Below are 15,989 nucleotides of genomic sequence, written 5' to 3'. Positions count from 1 at the left end.
GAGAGTGCTTGCGTTTAGAGTGAATGGACTGCAAAAGTGAGGTCTGTCAAAGAAAACATGGAGGAGGAGATTGAGAGGGTTGGCTTGAGGAGGGAGGATGCCCCAAACCAGGCGAGATGGCAGTTGCTGTTGGAATGAGGTAGATCCAACCACCCCTGTTAACAGGGACAAATCTAAATTCAAAATATTGGACAAGAAAGACTATGTAGCTTTTTTGACTTGTAATGTCTCCTCTTTTAACCTTTTTCAATGAGTTGTTAGTACACCTGAGCATCAATAGGCTCATAATCTCTCTCTCTCTATATATATATATATAAACGGCAAAATGTCTGTCTGTCTGTGTGTGTGTCCTTTCTACAAATCCACAATTTTTCAGTTAGAGGGCTTGCACTTTCTATGGTCATTCAAAACCGTCCAAGGGTGGTAGTGCACATCTTTACATTTCCCCAGTCACCTCGCAAAACCATTAAAATATCAATAGAAGTGACTTTTTTGTGAATTTTCTATCCAAAACCCAAAGCTTGATACACCAATTGAATGCCAGATAGCTGTATGTGATTGGTTGGAGATTTGGACAGTACTCGCATGTATGTGCGCACGCACGCAGCTGTATACGCATGCACTAGCACTATGACCCGGCAACGCCGGGTCATAGTGCTAGTTATTAAATAAATAGTTAAACGATTACATTAGATGCTTGATTGACCAAACCTATAATGTAAGTAAAAATTTTTGCATTTAAAGTTTGCCGTAAACTAGAAAGATTGCAGACTTCATACTAGAAATCTTTAACGTGTCTATTGCATTATGATTGAATTACCTTGTTTTTCAGTTGACTTCTTGGATTTTTATCATTACAGCATTGTATTTATATAGCCACAAAATAAATTTACATGGTATCCATTTACGATACTTATACATACTTTATTCTGTTATATTTATTGTAGCGTCTACCTCTATCAACTCGTGTGGTGAGAGTTATGCCAAATACTCCAGCTCTTGTACAAGCTGGAGCAGCCGTGTTGGCCCCAGGAACATCTGCACGTGCTGGGGACAATGACTTGGTGGCTGAATTACTCTCTAGTGTTGGAATTTGTGAAGAAGGAACTGAAGAAAACCTTGATGCAGTCACAGGGCTCAGCGGCAGTGGACCAGCTTATGTAATTTTCTTTAAAATATTTGTATTGCATATAAACCCCTCTCCTTTTGGTCTACTTAATTTTGTATATCAAAAGTGGAGGCATATGGCTTAGTGGTTAGGGTGTTAGACTCATGATCATAAGATTGTAGTTTTGATTCCTGGACTGGACAATGAGCTGTGTTTTTGAGCAAAACACTTCACATTACTCCAGTCCACTCAGGTGGAAAAAATGAGTAATTCTGCAATGGACTGGTGTCCCATCCAGGGGAAAACATATACACCAGAGAAACTGGCCCTATGCTCTTTATGGAGTTATCTGGACGAACCATATCAAATAAAAAAAAAATTTCATTGAGTGAAATTTCACAAGGTTCCAATTGTTACAACTATAGAAACTATGTTTTACTATTGAAGGCGGCGAGCTGGCAGATATGTTAGCATGCCAGGCAAAATGCTTAGTGGTATTTCGTCTGCCGCTATGTTCTGAGTTCAAATTCCGCCGAGGTCGACTTTGCCTTTCATCCTTTCCGGGTCGATTAAATAAATACCAGTTACGCACTGGGGTCGATATAATCGACTTAATCTGTTTATCTGTCCTTGTAAGTAGTAAAGAAATTGGTATTTCGTCTGCCATTACGTTCTGAGTTTGAATTCCGCCGAGGTCGACTTTGACTTTCATCCTTTCGGGGTTGATTAAATAAGTACCAGTTACGCACTGGACTTAATTTGTTTGTCCCCTCTGTGTGTAGCCCCTTATGGGCAGTAAAGAAATAAGAAACTATCTTTTACTTGTTTCAATCATTAGACTGCAGCCATGCTGGAGCACCACTTTGAATCAATGCCAGTATTGACCCCCCCCCCCAGCCTTCCACTTTCACTGGTCTCTTTTGCTGAACTTATGAGGATGTAAACACACCAACACTGGTTGTCAAGTGGTGGTGGGGGATAAACACACACACTTATATATGTATGCATATGACAGGCTTCTTTCCATCATTCACAAGGCTTTGGCTGGTTCGATGTGATTGTAAAAGAAACTTGCCCAAGATGTCACACACTAGGACTGAACCTGGAACCACATGATTAGGAAGGAAACAACTTACCACACAACCACACCTGTGTCTATATTGTTAAAACAAAATGTTTTTGTAACTGCTGTAATTTGAAGGCATAAAACATGCACAGACATATTAGACAGAAGCCATATTCAAGAAAAATGGTTTTTAGTGTATTAAACCTTATGGAAGGCACAACTTTGCATTTAGGACCCTGGGTGATTTTTTTTAGGAAAAAGTCATATATATTGTATATTGTAGTTTAAATAAACCAGTTTTGTTATAAAAAACCTGATTTGATGTAAAATTGGACCCTACACTGCCAATTTCCTCCACAGAATTGGGATAACTGTGGCTTGTTTGAGAACTGAGGTGATCTGGCTACTGCAATGCCTTTACATTCATGTCCACAAGGTGCGGCTAAACATGCCATTTGTTATCATCATCATCGTTTAACGTCAGCTTTCCATGCTAGCATGGGTTGGATGATTTGACTGAGGTCTAGTGAACCAGATGGCTGCACCAGGCTCCAGTCTGATCTGGCAGAGTTTCCACAGCTGGATGCCCTTCTTAGCGCCAACCACTCCGAGAGTGTAGTGGGTGCTTTCACGTGCCACCGGCATGAGGGCCAGTCAGGCAGTACTTGGCAACTGCCACGCTTAAATGGTGCTTTTCATGTGCCACCTGCACAGGAGCCAGTCCAGTGGCACTGACAACAACCTCGCTCGAATGTTTTTTCCACGTGCCAGTAAAGCGATGCAGGTAACGATCACACTCGAATGGTGCTTTTTACATGCCACCGGCACGGAGGCCAGCTTGTTGCTCTGGCAATAATCACGCTCATATGGTACTCTTAGTGCTCCACTAGCACGGATGCCAGACAATGCATTACTCCTCTTCCACTGCTTGCTCTCCCTTTTATTTTCCATTTATGGGTCTTTTTCTCAATAATTCAATCATTTATACTTTTAATGATTTTGTTTCTTTTACTTGTGTAAAAATGTTAAAAACGTCTTAAAAAAAAAAAAGCCAAATTGTTTATTGACTCATTTACTGGAATTAACTTGTGTTTGTTTTTCACCTGCAGGCTTTTGCAGCTATTGAAGCCCTTGCTGATGGTGGAGTCAAAATGGGTTTACCCCGAGCACTCTCTACTAAACTTGCAGCACAAACTCTTTTGGTAAGTGAATGCTTTGTTTATTTATTTTTTGTTACATCTACTTTTCCTAGTTTAACTAACTTGTACCTTGTCAGATAACTCAGCTTAGTGGGTTGTGTGGTTTAGCATTATGTCAATCCTGAATGAATATAGCTTTGATAGAAAATACATTCCAAGGTAGTATATAAACATTACTTGGTAGGATATCTCCATAGCAAACTGGTAGTGGGGGAGATTTAGTTAATCAGCCGTGCAAATCATCATTTAACATCTGCTATCTATGCTGTTATGGGTTAGACAGTTGCAAATGCTAAAAGGATATTGTTGGGAGAATCCATAAAAGATTTCAGTGTTAAGAATCATGGCAGAGTTTTGCTGTTAGGAGAGATTTACTTGGCAATCTTAGAAAGATGCCGTAACAGTTGAGAAAATTCAGAGCTGCTAGCACATTGGTAAAATAAAGATTTGTCAATCATTCCCATGACCAACATCATGGGTATTCGCGTGTCCTGCCTTTTTTTTAAAAGATGGTAGGGAGAGGGAGATTTAGCTGATATTTCTTGTAGGTCAAACAACCACTTAGATTTCCCCAACCCTTGTAGGTAGAATTACCTGGCCCACCAGGACAACACAATGAGTGAAGTTAAGTTTGAACTCATGATCATGCTGTTGGGTTAGTTCTGCATTTACGGTACTCTTTACCTTCTTGACAGTTTTGGTTTAAATTTGCAAATTGGTTTATGCAAAATACATCAAGACCCCATCATCATTTTTGTTTCTTTTTCATTCTAGCACAGGTTACATGTCACTTGAGATAGTATTCTATGGCTTTTAAATTGCTGAATATTAGTCCCCCACCATACTGTCAAAGTAAAATTTTCCTCCATCTTTCTTTGCTATAATGGAGAAATGTAATACCATCTTAACCCTTTCGTTACCAAACCGCCCCAAAAAAATTTTGGTTCATGTGACCAAGCCGCCCATAATTACCTATTCATATTTAAATGGGAATATCAGAGCATATCTCATTAGTACATTCGTGAAAACACGTGATTATACTTCATAAACAGTTCATCTACAGTTTTGTACAACAATCGAAGTGTAATTTTAATTCCGTGAATTTTGGATTTTTTTTCCCCAAATTTGTTCCTATTGTGTTTTCAAAATTTGTAATTCTGACAAAAAATGGATACAAATTTCATTATATCAAGCAGCGAGTCAGAATTTGAAGTATTTTCTACTGAAATCCTTGATAAATCTAACTCTAAGACTGAAAAAAAAGCACGTGGTATTTGATAATGAATCCGAGAGCGATAAAGAAAATGAATTGGCACCTGAATGAACTGAAAATTTAAAAACTGTTTCTTTCAGTGATTTTTCTGAAGAAACTGGACCAAGCCACAGTCTTTCCCAGGAGAGTAAAGCCCTTAGACTATTTCTTTTTACTTTTTCGAATGAGCCTATTTGAAATTATTACGGCGGAAACGAACTGTTACGCTAAATGTAAACAAAGCAAAAGAAAGGATAGTTTGTGGCTTCCCACAACCTTAAATGAAATTAAGGCCTATTTTGCCATAAATATTATTATGGGTATCAGAAAATTATGGCGGAAACGAACCGTTACGCTAAATGTAAACAAAGCGAAAGAAAAGATAATTTGTGGTTTCCCCACAACCTTAAATGAAATTAAAGCCTATTTTGCCATAAATATTATTATGGGTATCAGAAAGTTACCCAGAATAACAAATTCTATAGTAAAATTTTGTTGTATACCCAATTGAATATTAGCTAATAACCCATTTTCTATAGCGATGTTTGAACAAAAATTTTAATAATTTTATATTTTGTTGAATTTACCTGCAATTAGAGTCACTTTCTGACAAAAATTATAGTATAGAATTGGTTGAGAACATTTCATTAAATTATCTTCCAAAAATCACATTAATATATTGATAAATAAAAAAGTTATAGTTGTTTAATGAAACCAGACTAAATTTATGATTATGTTAGAAATTAATTGAAACACATAAGGGGTGTATTTTGGTCAGAAATATAGTAATGAAAGGGTTAATTTTAAAAAAGGTAATTTATCCATCATCTATTTAATCCTTTCATGAAAACAATGCCCTACAAAATATCAAGGATAAAAAACAAAATCCCACCTAGTTGATTTAAGGAAAACTTATATTTTGACACTGCTTCTTTTAGAATAGCCTCTGCTCTGAGTTAGCTTAGCCATATATATCTTGATTTTCCTGTCACCACCCAGATCCTGCACAAAATACACTTCCCCATTCTCAGGTTTTGCTTACAGATTGAATATCACATTACTTTAACCAGTTCGGAGGGTGGGAAGTTCTTTACAAGATCACTGGGTTACCCCACCCCTCCAAATTTATAGTGATTGTGGCTAATTGTAGTCAAACATCATTTAATATGTTCTAGCTGGCACGGGTTGGACAACTTAACAGGAACTGGAAAGGCCAGGGACCACACCATGCTCTATAGCCTGTCTTTGGCTTGGTTTCTACAGTTGGATGCATTTTATGTGGCCTCTTCATTTTAGGATATCAATTCTGTTGTGGTGAGCAGCTTTTCTTGAGTAAGACATTAAAGCCTTGACAATGTTTCTCTTGCAGGGTGCAGCGAAGATGGTTTTAGAAACAGGAAAACACCCAGGTCAGTTGAAAGATGAAGTATGTTCTCCTGGTGGAACTACAATTACTGCTATGCACACACTCGAGAAAGCAGGCTTCAGAGCTGCACTAATAGATGCAGTGGAAGCTGCAACTAAACATTCTCAATCTCTAGCAAAAAGCAGTTAAAAAATGTACAGGTAGCAGCTTATTTTGTAAAAACAAACACCCTTCCCTCGTTTCATTTAAAGTCTCATTATTATACGAAAAATTATAAATGTATTTTCAAAATCTACATCATCTGTTTTTTCTTTTTACTTTCTAAACTATAACTAAAAAAAACTTCATCATTGTCTTGAGGGAAGTGCTTGAATTTTTGTTTAAGCACTTAGCATTTAGAAAATGGCTTCAGTTGGAGAAATCTTCAAATTTAGCTGGATTTAAGAAAACAAAAAAAACAAAAAAAAAAACGTGTACAGCTTCCAATTTCCATTCACTAAAACTTATTTCGAAGGTCTCTACCTGAAAGTATATATAATCAATGAAATATAGAAAAACGTTTTTAAAACATAGAACATTTCAGAGTCATCATCAACCAAAGTTTGAAACAGTGGAATTATACTCAGCTCACCAGGATGGGGAAGACTATAGGTAACTCCACAAATACTAATGCAAAGACTAGAAGGAGAAAAGAGTGTATACCGGAGTTTTGCCAACTTTCACCTGCAAGTACTCCTCCCAGAGGTAATTTCTACAGCTTCTAAAGAATTCTTATTGTAAGAAACAGTCACTAAAAGAAAAGTGAAAGGGGGGAGTATAATAAATAATTTAGTGAGACCCATAATGCAGTTAGTTTGTAGAGGCACCAATTTTTAAGGATTAGTAACTAATTGTATATCTAGAGGAGCTTGCCTGATGAAACCCATTCCTTTCAATGCCTCACCCCATCTCCAATGCAACAAGCACCCAATACATGGTACCCATCTAGACTCAGCCAGCTCCAACTTATGTAATAATTAAAAAGAGAATTAAAATCCAAAACATATTAAAGCAAAACTGCAGTACTAAAGCTGGGGGGATAATAGGGAAGAGATTAAGAGACATAGCTTTAACAAAGGGAGGGAGCATCTATTTTGTAGACCCATCAAACCCACTTTAGCATTAGAAAAACACAAGTTCCAATGTGCAGAATGTAGGTATGAATTGTGAAAGAAAACAAAACATTGATATATTATGACTTTATTTGTACAAAATAGAATGCTACGGGATCAGGAATAAAATTTTCCTTATTTTAAAAAAATCAACAGAGTTCCAGAATGAAGATAGTAATGATCTATGATACATTGATTGGCAGGTTGATTGGAATATGTTTTAGCGAATAGTGCAATGGAACACTTGACTGAAAACCTTATTTCTCTGTTAATATTGGCTGCATCACAGCACACACACATCTATACACCCCTGTTTCAACAAAACTTCTGACTTGGTACAAGAGAATCATTCTATAAGAATTAATATCCTTAGCAGAACCCTTTAGAATAAAAGTGCCTAAAATGTTAACAACAAATACAAAAAAATATTCAGCTCATATTGGGGAAGAACAGAGGATACCTAACATAAAATCTAACTTGAATATTTCAATAAAACCTTATGTGTAAGATTTGTTTCATATAAGAGGGTTGGTGGGGAAAGAATCCAAAGAGGGACCTTAGTAAAATTTCCTCCTCCTAATATAAGGCACTAATAATTACAGGATATGAACAGAAGTAAATGGTGAGAAGGAACATGGATGAGTGTTGACTGGACCCCCAAATTATATGAACAGAGAAATTTATGCTACTGAAGAGTAATGTTATGTAGATGGGAATAATAATAATAATATAAAAACCCAACTAATCAGGTCATGAAGGTCTTAGTAAATAAGAATGGAAAATGTGAAGCTACAATGTTCATCATACCTTTTCTCTGGGTTATTAGGGACAGTAAACCTTCTTGAAATGGAAATCAAAACTGAGCCACCCTCCCTCCCATTCGACAAGAACGTACACCTTGCACCTGCCACAAATAATAAAATAAATAAAAAACAACAAAATGGTAACAAAGGGACATTGCTGAAACAGTTCAGAAGCAATGTACTGAGCACGTCAGCAGTGAACATAAGATATGAAACAATTCATGTAATAGAAAACGAGCCATGCTTCATATGGAATGACAAGCACAAGATGTCTTTAAGATCCACACAATATAACTAGTTTCTACTGAAGAGAAGTTAAGATTGCGTGTGTGTCATTTATGCCTTTGTCAAAGACATTTTAGTTCAAGTGAAGTGCAGTAGATACAACTGGGATTCAAGACCAGCTTGCAGGCTTGGCTTGCTAAGAACTTACCTCTACAGCACTCACGACCACTCAAGGGAATTTTTGTAAACAATAGAAATATTGAGGACAAAAATAACAATGTGAAAAAGTCACCAACAAATGCAACTTAGACTGGATAAACTAAATATAAAGCAAAAAATATAAAAATAGAGGGACAGGAAATAATATAACAAGGAATAAATTAGAAAAGCCAAGCCTAAAACAAATTACAGTGACAAGAATTGAAAAGACTGGAAGTGAATGTGGAAAGTGTAATGAAAACAGGAATTGGGAAGGGGTCAACAATAAAGCCCGACACGGTAAAATAGCAAATACTTTGATTTTAAACAAGTGGAACAACCTAAATATGTCAAGCAGTCAACCATTATAACAAATTAAATCAGATCTTACGATAAGGATGAGTATGTTTAAAAGTTTTGGGATGACATTGAATATAACAAGTAATGATGAGTTTTAAGTAAAAACAAATGGCTTGAATGTGGAGAAATGAATGCAACTGAACAAGTTGAGGGCAGGGCTGAAATAATTAAAATAAAATTAAGCATAACAGTCAAGAATTCCACAGACTTTTAAACTGACACAAATGACAACTTTCAAATATAATTTTTTTCCTTCATTTATTTTCTTTTTCTTTCTTTTTTTTTAAGAAACAAAATGTGTAGGAATGGAACAAACATCTCATAGCACTTATCTTTTTTTTTTCTTTCGGTTTCACTATTATATTTAACCAGAATTGTTGTATTTACAATGATACAAATAATGAAGTTATTTACAATTAGCTACATCATGTAGCCAAGCCAGAGGTTGTTGTTGCTGTTAAATCTAATATTCACCAACTCCACAAAGGGAAATAATCAAATCAATTGACTTCATCATGCTCTCCACTAGCCACAAAGTTTTCCTTCAATTGGAAAACTTAGAGGAGAAATATACTTAATACTTGCCTTAAAACTAAACTGGATGCCAGTCTCCACAAAATAGTAAATAAACAAAAGAAAGGAAAATTGCTGAAGACGTTTGAAAATTAATGATTGAGATATAAAGAATTCCTGCCTGATACAAATAAGCAGTATGGATAAATTTGGAAAGCCTTTAGTGAATAAATGAAACGAATGGAGACACCTCAGACTGATATTTTAAACTGTAACAGAATCTCATTAACATTTAAAAACATTTCTCTTTTGTATCATAACAACATGACCGATCAATTAGCAATTAAAGGTTCAGTGTATTTTTGTGTACCTTATCGTTAGTAATTAATTTACTCAAGCCAATGCTCAAAGAAAATTCAATCTACACATATTGCTACCCTGAGAACATAAATTCTAGATCTATCAGTTCTTCACACATTTGGTTGAACTTTTACATCACATACCAGCAAATCTGTGATGTCTATAGTAGTCATCTACAACTAAGGGTAATTTGTTCTTTTGGGTAATACTCTCTCTCTCCCCCTAACCAAACAACTAATTCTGCTCCTCAATTCCCGTACCAACTTTCGTCTTGACAGCAATTTTGTGACAAATAGCAGACCTGGACATCTCCCCAAAGAAAACAATCAGTTCAACCATGCATCCGTCAATTTCAAGTCAACTCAAAAGAGACCCATGTCTGCAGAGGAAGGCAGAAAATTTAGAAACACTGGACAAAATGTATCATGAATGCACAAAACTGTATGAAGATACATTCTTATACCATTCATTAGGTAGTTACACAGCAATGACCTAAGCTAAAGAAAAAGGAGCAAAACCATTCCTATGGACTCCAAGGTCTTAGTGGTGCACAATGACACTGCCTCATAATGAAGAATGTTGGAGTACATGTGTGTACATAAGTTGTGCAAGCAACATTTTGAAGAAGGAAATGGAGGCACCTTTAATGGGAAAAGTAAACAAAGGAGTTCCTGTCTAACATTGGCACAGCCAAAAATAGATCTATCGTAGTAAGGCTACACCCTACCTATGTCCAAGAGCATTTTCACATACACTAATGAATACATTTAAAAATTTACATAAAAGGAAGCGAGTGATGTTGGTGCTCCCAAAATGAAATGGGATGATGTAAAATATACTGAGCTCTCATCACCGATTGGTTGATGAATATTAATTCCTGTCAAATAAAGCCGGATGATTAATACCCTACAGCCATGTCATTACAATATAAAACAGTCTACATCTTTACAGTTAAAAAAATAATCTAATGATGATAACATTAAAATAATGTGGCTAATGCAATTACAGCTGCTGCCATTTGAAAACTAGGAATTTTTCATTATCTCTTAGAGTCAGTGGTTATTTAGTAATTATGGAGAGAGAAAAAATCTTAGATGATTTCTGAGAAAGCAGTGAGCTTAAGAATGAAGAAATAAAAGAAATATCTCTTAAAAGTTTTCCTTTCAAAATAAATGTAAATGTATTTATAGCAAGACTAGAAGCATCAGAAGTGACAGCAGCAGTAAAGTGCAAGAAATCTAATGATTTAGTCAAGTGATAAGAGAAAAGAAGGCTTGAAAAATAAGCCCTCCCCCCTAATTGTTGAATATATGAAAAAGAAGAAAAAAAACCCCAATACTCATCCTGTTTAATTACCTGAGAGGCAATTGTATAAACAGAATAGCTGAAGCTCCTTTCTCCTTTTCAATTGTTTTTCTTTTTTAAAAGTAGTTCCCCCAAAGAGAGGAAATACACATATACCCCTGACTATAATTACGCACATGTCTGAACTTTAAGATAAAAAGATTTCCCAAGCATTTACAATCAGTCAGTCAATCATGGCAACTTAGAAAAAAAAAAAAACTTCCATCAGTGAATGTCACTGTAACCATTAAACAACCAGTCCAAATCGAGGTCCTTTTGTTATAAAGATATCGCCAAAAGGCTCACTTTGATCCACTTCGACAGACTGATGTTTCTTAAGAACTAACAATGTGTAAAACCGTGACGCTGCCTGTTTACGGTTGTGTTTTCGGATAAGTTCTTTGAAACTAAGTCTTTCATTATATCGGAAAGCTATATCCAATGAATGTTGCATTTGAAGAGATCGCTTGTTCCATTGTTTTTCTTGCTCAGCATCATCCAAATTGGAGTCGATAACACCCTCAACCTCTCCTGATTCAATATCTTCAAATGTCTGTAAAGCAAATAAAAATAATAATAATAATAATAATGAATGAACTAGTAAGAAAACAAATATTTTTCTCAAGCCATGCTATTATGCTGATAATTTTTTCCTACTATTATATTTATATAACTGACCTGAAAGCTATTAGTTGAAGATATGAAGTAATATTTACTAATGTAGACTACTTAGTATACTGACAACCGACATACAATTTCCATAGCCTTGTTTTGTGGGTTAATTTGTTTACAAGCTAATATTGATAATATAAAAATGCAATCAAACAAATTAATGAATATAATTGCATAATAGTTCAGCTAAACTCGAACTTAAGAATACTTATAAGAATAAACTAATAATTAATCAAATGTTTATATTCAATAAAATGATAACAATTAAACAAAACAAAGATATAATACATAAGACTGAGTAATTAAAATTTCATTTATACACTATTGTAAAATAACAAGTCCAGTGCTTTCAAAAATGGTTTAACTTTTTATGAAAGTTCACTAAACTCATCACATCATTGGTTTAAGTGCCTTGCTAAATGTGGATGGAACATGTGGAAGAGGGAGACCCTGAAAGATGATAGGTGAAGTAGTGAAGATTAACCTCAGGATATTGAGCCTCACAGGGATGACAAATGACTTAGATGATTAGTGATTTGTAGTGCTTGAGAAGAGCCACATGTTTCACTAAAGATATGAAGACCCTTTTCACCCCACTTTTGTGCTCCCAGTTATTCATTTCTCACTCATCTTACATTTTCAATATCCATCTAGAGCATTCATCTATCTCCTCTACAGCAAGACACTTGTTCCTATTTTTCTATAATATATTAAACCTCTCAATACATGGAATAAAGCTACCTCCCTCGATATTACAACCCCACTCAGTTGAGGGGTTCTTGTCTTGCGAGTTACTTGGTAACCTCACTGGTGTGGATTCCACAAAACAAGCACCAACTACACACTAAAAAACCATGCCAGAGCTGACAATGGAGCACAATGCAGTCCTCTGGCTCATCAAATCTTGTTGAACCATGCAACCCATACCCGCATGGAAAACGGACAAACAATGACAATGACAATTTTTCATGTTTGACTTTGTCAGATTTTTCTACAGCCGTATACCCTTCTTGTTGCAAATCCTCACCAAGCAAGGTAATATTTCTCACATGGCCAGGCATGCATATTTTAAGGAAGATTGCAAATAAAAGTACAACAGTGATGCTGAGACAAGGAAACGCCCATACTATGTATATAATTGGCTTCTTTTATTTTCTGTCTCCCAAAACCACTGAAAAGCTTTGATGAGAGTGAAGTTGTACTAAAAGACAACCGCTCAAAGAAGCAAATTTCTGAATGGCACAGGCAAGCCTATGCCTATAAATCATCATCATCGTTTAAACGTCCGTTCTGCATGCTAGCATGGGTTGGACGGTTCCACTGGGGATCTGGGAAGCCAGAAGGCTGCACCAGGCTCCAGTCTGATCTGGCAGTGTTTCTACAGCTGGATGCCCTTCCTAACGCCAACCACTCCATGAGTGTAGTGGGTGCTTTTTACGTGCCAGGCGAGGCTGACAACGGCCACGATCGGATTGGTGCATTTTACGTGCCACCGGCACAGGGATCACAATTGCAGTTTCCATTGATTTTGATGTTGGTGTACTTGACTCAATATATATAAAATTTTACAACGGTGTCTGCATTTACACAGAGAGAGAGAGAGAGAGAGACCAAAGAAATGGAATCTAAAACTATCATCAGTTTTCCAGGCTGGCATGGGTTGGACGGGAAAAACTATATTTGTAAATATTACTTACCAGTTGACAAGATGGTGGCGGCACTGAAGCAGGAGCAACAGAGGCAGGGTCACATGATGGAGGGGGAACAGAAAGTGGTGCAATTGATGGGGGTTCATCATCTAAATCTTTAGGATAGACTGAATCATTGTCACCAGGAATATCAACCATTGTATCATTAAAGGTGCCTGAAAAAAGATCTGTGGTATTTGAAGGATCATCCTGTTGAGGAGGCTGTGCTGCTTGTTCTGGTAGAGTCTTATCAAATGCTTTACTTGGTGATGTTGATTGCATACTTGGTTCAGTTGATACAGCAGATGGCTCCTCAACAGTGGAATTTTCTTCAGCTGGTGGCTTCATATTTTCAGATGTAAATAAAACGTCCGATGAAGGGAAAACATCTGAATCAACAGGAAGAGGTGCAGGAGTTACTGGAGGGGCAGGTGTCGCTTGAGCTGCAGCAGCTGCTGCTGCTGCCGCTGCCGCCGCTGCTGCCTCTGCCTTCGCTTGACCTACATCAAAAGAAAAGATGGTACAAAGAATTAAAATTTTATAATGAGCAATATCTATCAAACAAAACATTTGACACAATATTTTTAATTCCACATTAACCCTTTCGTTATTGTATTTATTTTGAGATGCTCTCTGTTTCTTTCAATTACTTTAACCCTTTAGTGTTCAGATTACTCTGTTAAATGTAATACTTCTTCACTCAAATTGTTTTGAAAAATCAGGCATTATTTTATAGCTTTGAGGTTTCAATGATGTGATTGTTTATTTTTAGAATGTCAATGTAGGTTAGGTGTGAGAGGCTAGATATAGCCAGTTTGAATATAAAACATGTAGAATATCTGGGCCAGATATGGCCGGTTTAAACACTAAAGGGTTAAATATAACAAAGAATTTAGTAAAATCATCATCACCATCGTAACTTAGTTATCATAAAGCTAGCGCTAGGAACATAAATTGTGACTAAGATTTGGTGGAAGATTTTAATTCAGAACTTTTGAAAACAAGACATTTGTACTCAGAGCCAGAGCCGGGTTGGTATCAAAAGGGTTAAGAAGTTTTGAGCATTTCATGGATTACAATCTTACATAAAGCCTGTTATGTTTCACCCCTTACCTTTAGACCAGCAATTCCCAAACATTTTTTTTTATTTATTTAAGGACCCTTTTTGATTACTATTTCATTCTGGTGCATCTCCATAGCATTACTATGTTTAAAAACTAATTTTATAGATATAGATACTTCTTCCACTTGTGTAGGTTGAACTATGTAACACATTAGAGACGGAAACCTAGCCGTGTTTTGCAATACATCTAGAGCAACATTTTTCATCCACTCTTGAAATAATATTTTGGACCCAATTTACTATTTTTATTACGTGGACCCTGGCTGAGAACCACTGTTCTAAACTGAGATACTCAAGGAGATTTAATCACTCAATTATAATTGATTAAAGAAGTACTGACCTCTCTTTGTAGGCTGAAGGGTCGCTTGCAGTTGTTGGGGTGTCATTTGTGCTTGATGATTTAGCTGTGCATTTTGATGTAAAGGAGTTTGCTGCTGTTGCATTTGTGGTGTCCCTGCTGGGAAAGGAAGATGAAGATTTTGGTGTGGCTGAACAAGTTGATCGTGTTCATCACGAGCCAACTCAGGTGATTCCAACTCTATTTTTTCTCCTTCGTGATCCTCCTCTTCTTCAGTATTCATAGGTTTAGTAATTAAGTTTCTACCAAATAGCTTTAATAAAAAGAAAAGGCAAATTAAGAAAATATGATATATATATATATATATGTAAAAACGACCCCCCTCCCACAACATTTTTTTTTTTAAAGATCCATGCACTGCACAAATGTGGACTGAACTGTGGTTTAATGACAGGGCACATTTTTCAATATAGATATTTTTGAATTCATTTCCAGCAAAGTCACTTCAAGTTATAAGCATCTTACAAAAGTTAAACATTTTGCTTGCAAGAATTGCCCTTTAAAACAGAATAGACAAAAATACAGATTGAATTAAAGAAATATATAAAAAAAGATAATTTTAAAATCAACTAATCTCTTACACTGTTGCTGAGACAGAAAGAGAGAGAAAAATGAGAGGAAGTGTGTGTATTAGCAAGAATGTGAGAGTGAAATTGAAAGTGATTGAAATGTTGGGAAAAATAAAACAGAAATTACTGAGACCGTTCTTTACTTACTCGCCATGTAAATTTAGAGATTATGGGTCGACCGGGTAGCGCAAATAATTTTTCTACACCACCAGTTTCTTTCCAGTGCATCAACTTTTTAGTTGGTGGTGCCAAATCTAAAGTAGTTATTATGTCTGCAGTGTCAGCTAACTGCAGCTTCATAGTTTCACTTGGAATACCTTTTTGTTCATCCACAATAAGCTTACGCTTACGTTTACCTTTTCTTTCTTGCCCTACAAAAATCAAGTATTAAACTAACTGTATCAGTCACCTTAAAATAAGAAAATACAGACGTTCATTATTAGTCTACTCATTAACACAAATTTGTGCAGAGAGTCTCCAGGATAAAAAGAATATACAAGGGGGAAAATATAATTTTTGGAGAAGAATGGACTTAGTAAGCATAAATTTATTAGAATATGGATTTTTTTAAAACAAAATTTCATTTCATAATTATGATTTACTGAGAAGAAAATATTTTTTTCTTAGATTATTA

General features: G+C 35.9%; 2 protein-coding genes across 4 annotated transcripts in view; one reads left to right on the top strand and one right to left on the bottom strand.

Moving 5' to 3' along the window:
- LOC115210645 (pyrroline-5-carboxylate reductase 1, mitochondrial) overlaps positions 1-6,255 on the top strand; it is a 42,962-nt gene extending 36,707 nt beyond the window's left edge. The window contains exons 4-6 of the mRNA XM_029779298.2: positions 948-1,160; positions 3,284-3,376; positions 5,995-6,255. Coding sequence (XP_029635158.1) covers positions 948-1,160; positions 3,284-3,376; positions 5,995-6,180 — 492 coding nt within the window. The 3' untranslated portion in view covers positions 6,181-6,255. The remainder of the gene's footprint in view (positions 1-947; positions 1,161-3,283; positions 3,377-5,994) is intronic.
- A 959-nt stretch (positions 6,256-7,214) lies between these two features.
- Positions 7,215-15,989, bottom strand: part of LOC115211098 (double-strand-break repair protein rad21 homolog) — a 28,451-nt gene continuing 19,676 nt past the window's right edge. For all 3 annotated transcript variants that reach the window (XM_029779989.2, XM_029779991.2, XM_036501889.1), the window contains exons 9-12: positions 15,503-15,726; positions 14,769-15,039; positions 13,315-13,805; positions 7,215-11,498 (exon numbers count right to left, since the gene is read on the bottom strand). In XM_029779989.2, the coding sequence (XP_029635849.1) occupies positions 11,193-11,498; positions 13,315-13,805; positions 14,769-15,039; positions 15,503-15,726 (1,292 nt within the window). In that variant the 3' untranslated portion in view covers positions 7,215-11,192. The remainder of the gene's footprint in view (positions 11,499-13,314; positions 13,806-14,768; positions 15,040-15,502; positions 15,727-15,989) is intronic.

Source organism: Octopus sinensis, linkage group LG4, assembly GCF_006345805.1.
Source record: "Octopus sinensis linkage group LG4, ASM634580v1, whole genome shotgun sequence".
Lineage (NCBI taxonomy): Eukaryota > Metazoa > Mollusca > Cephalopoda > Octopoda > Octopodidae > Octopus > Octopus sinensis.
Note: the sequence above shows the minus strand (reverse complement) of the source record. Positions and strands in the feature narration are given on the sequence as shown.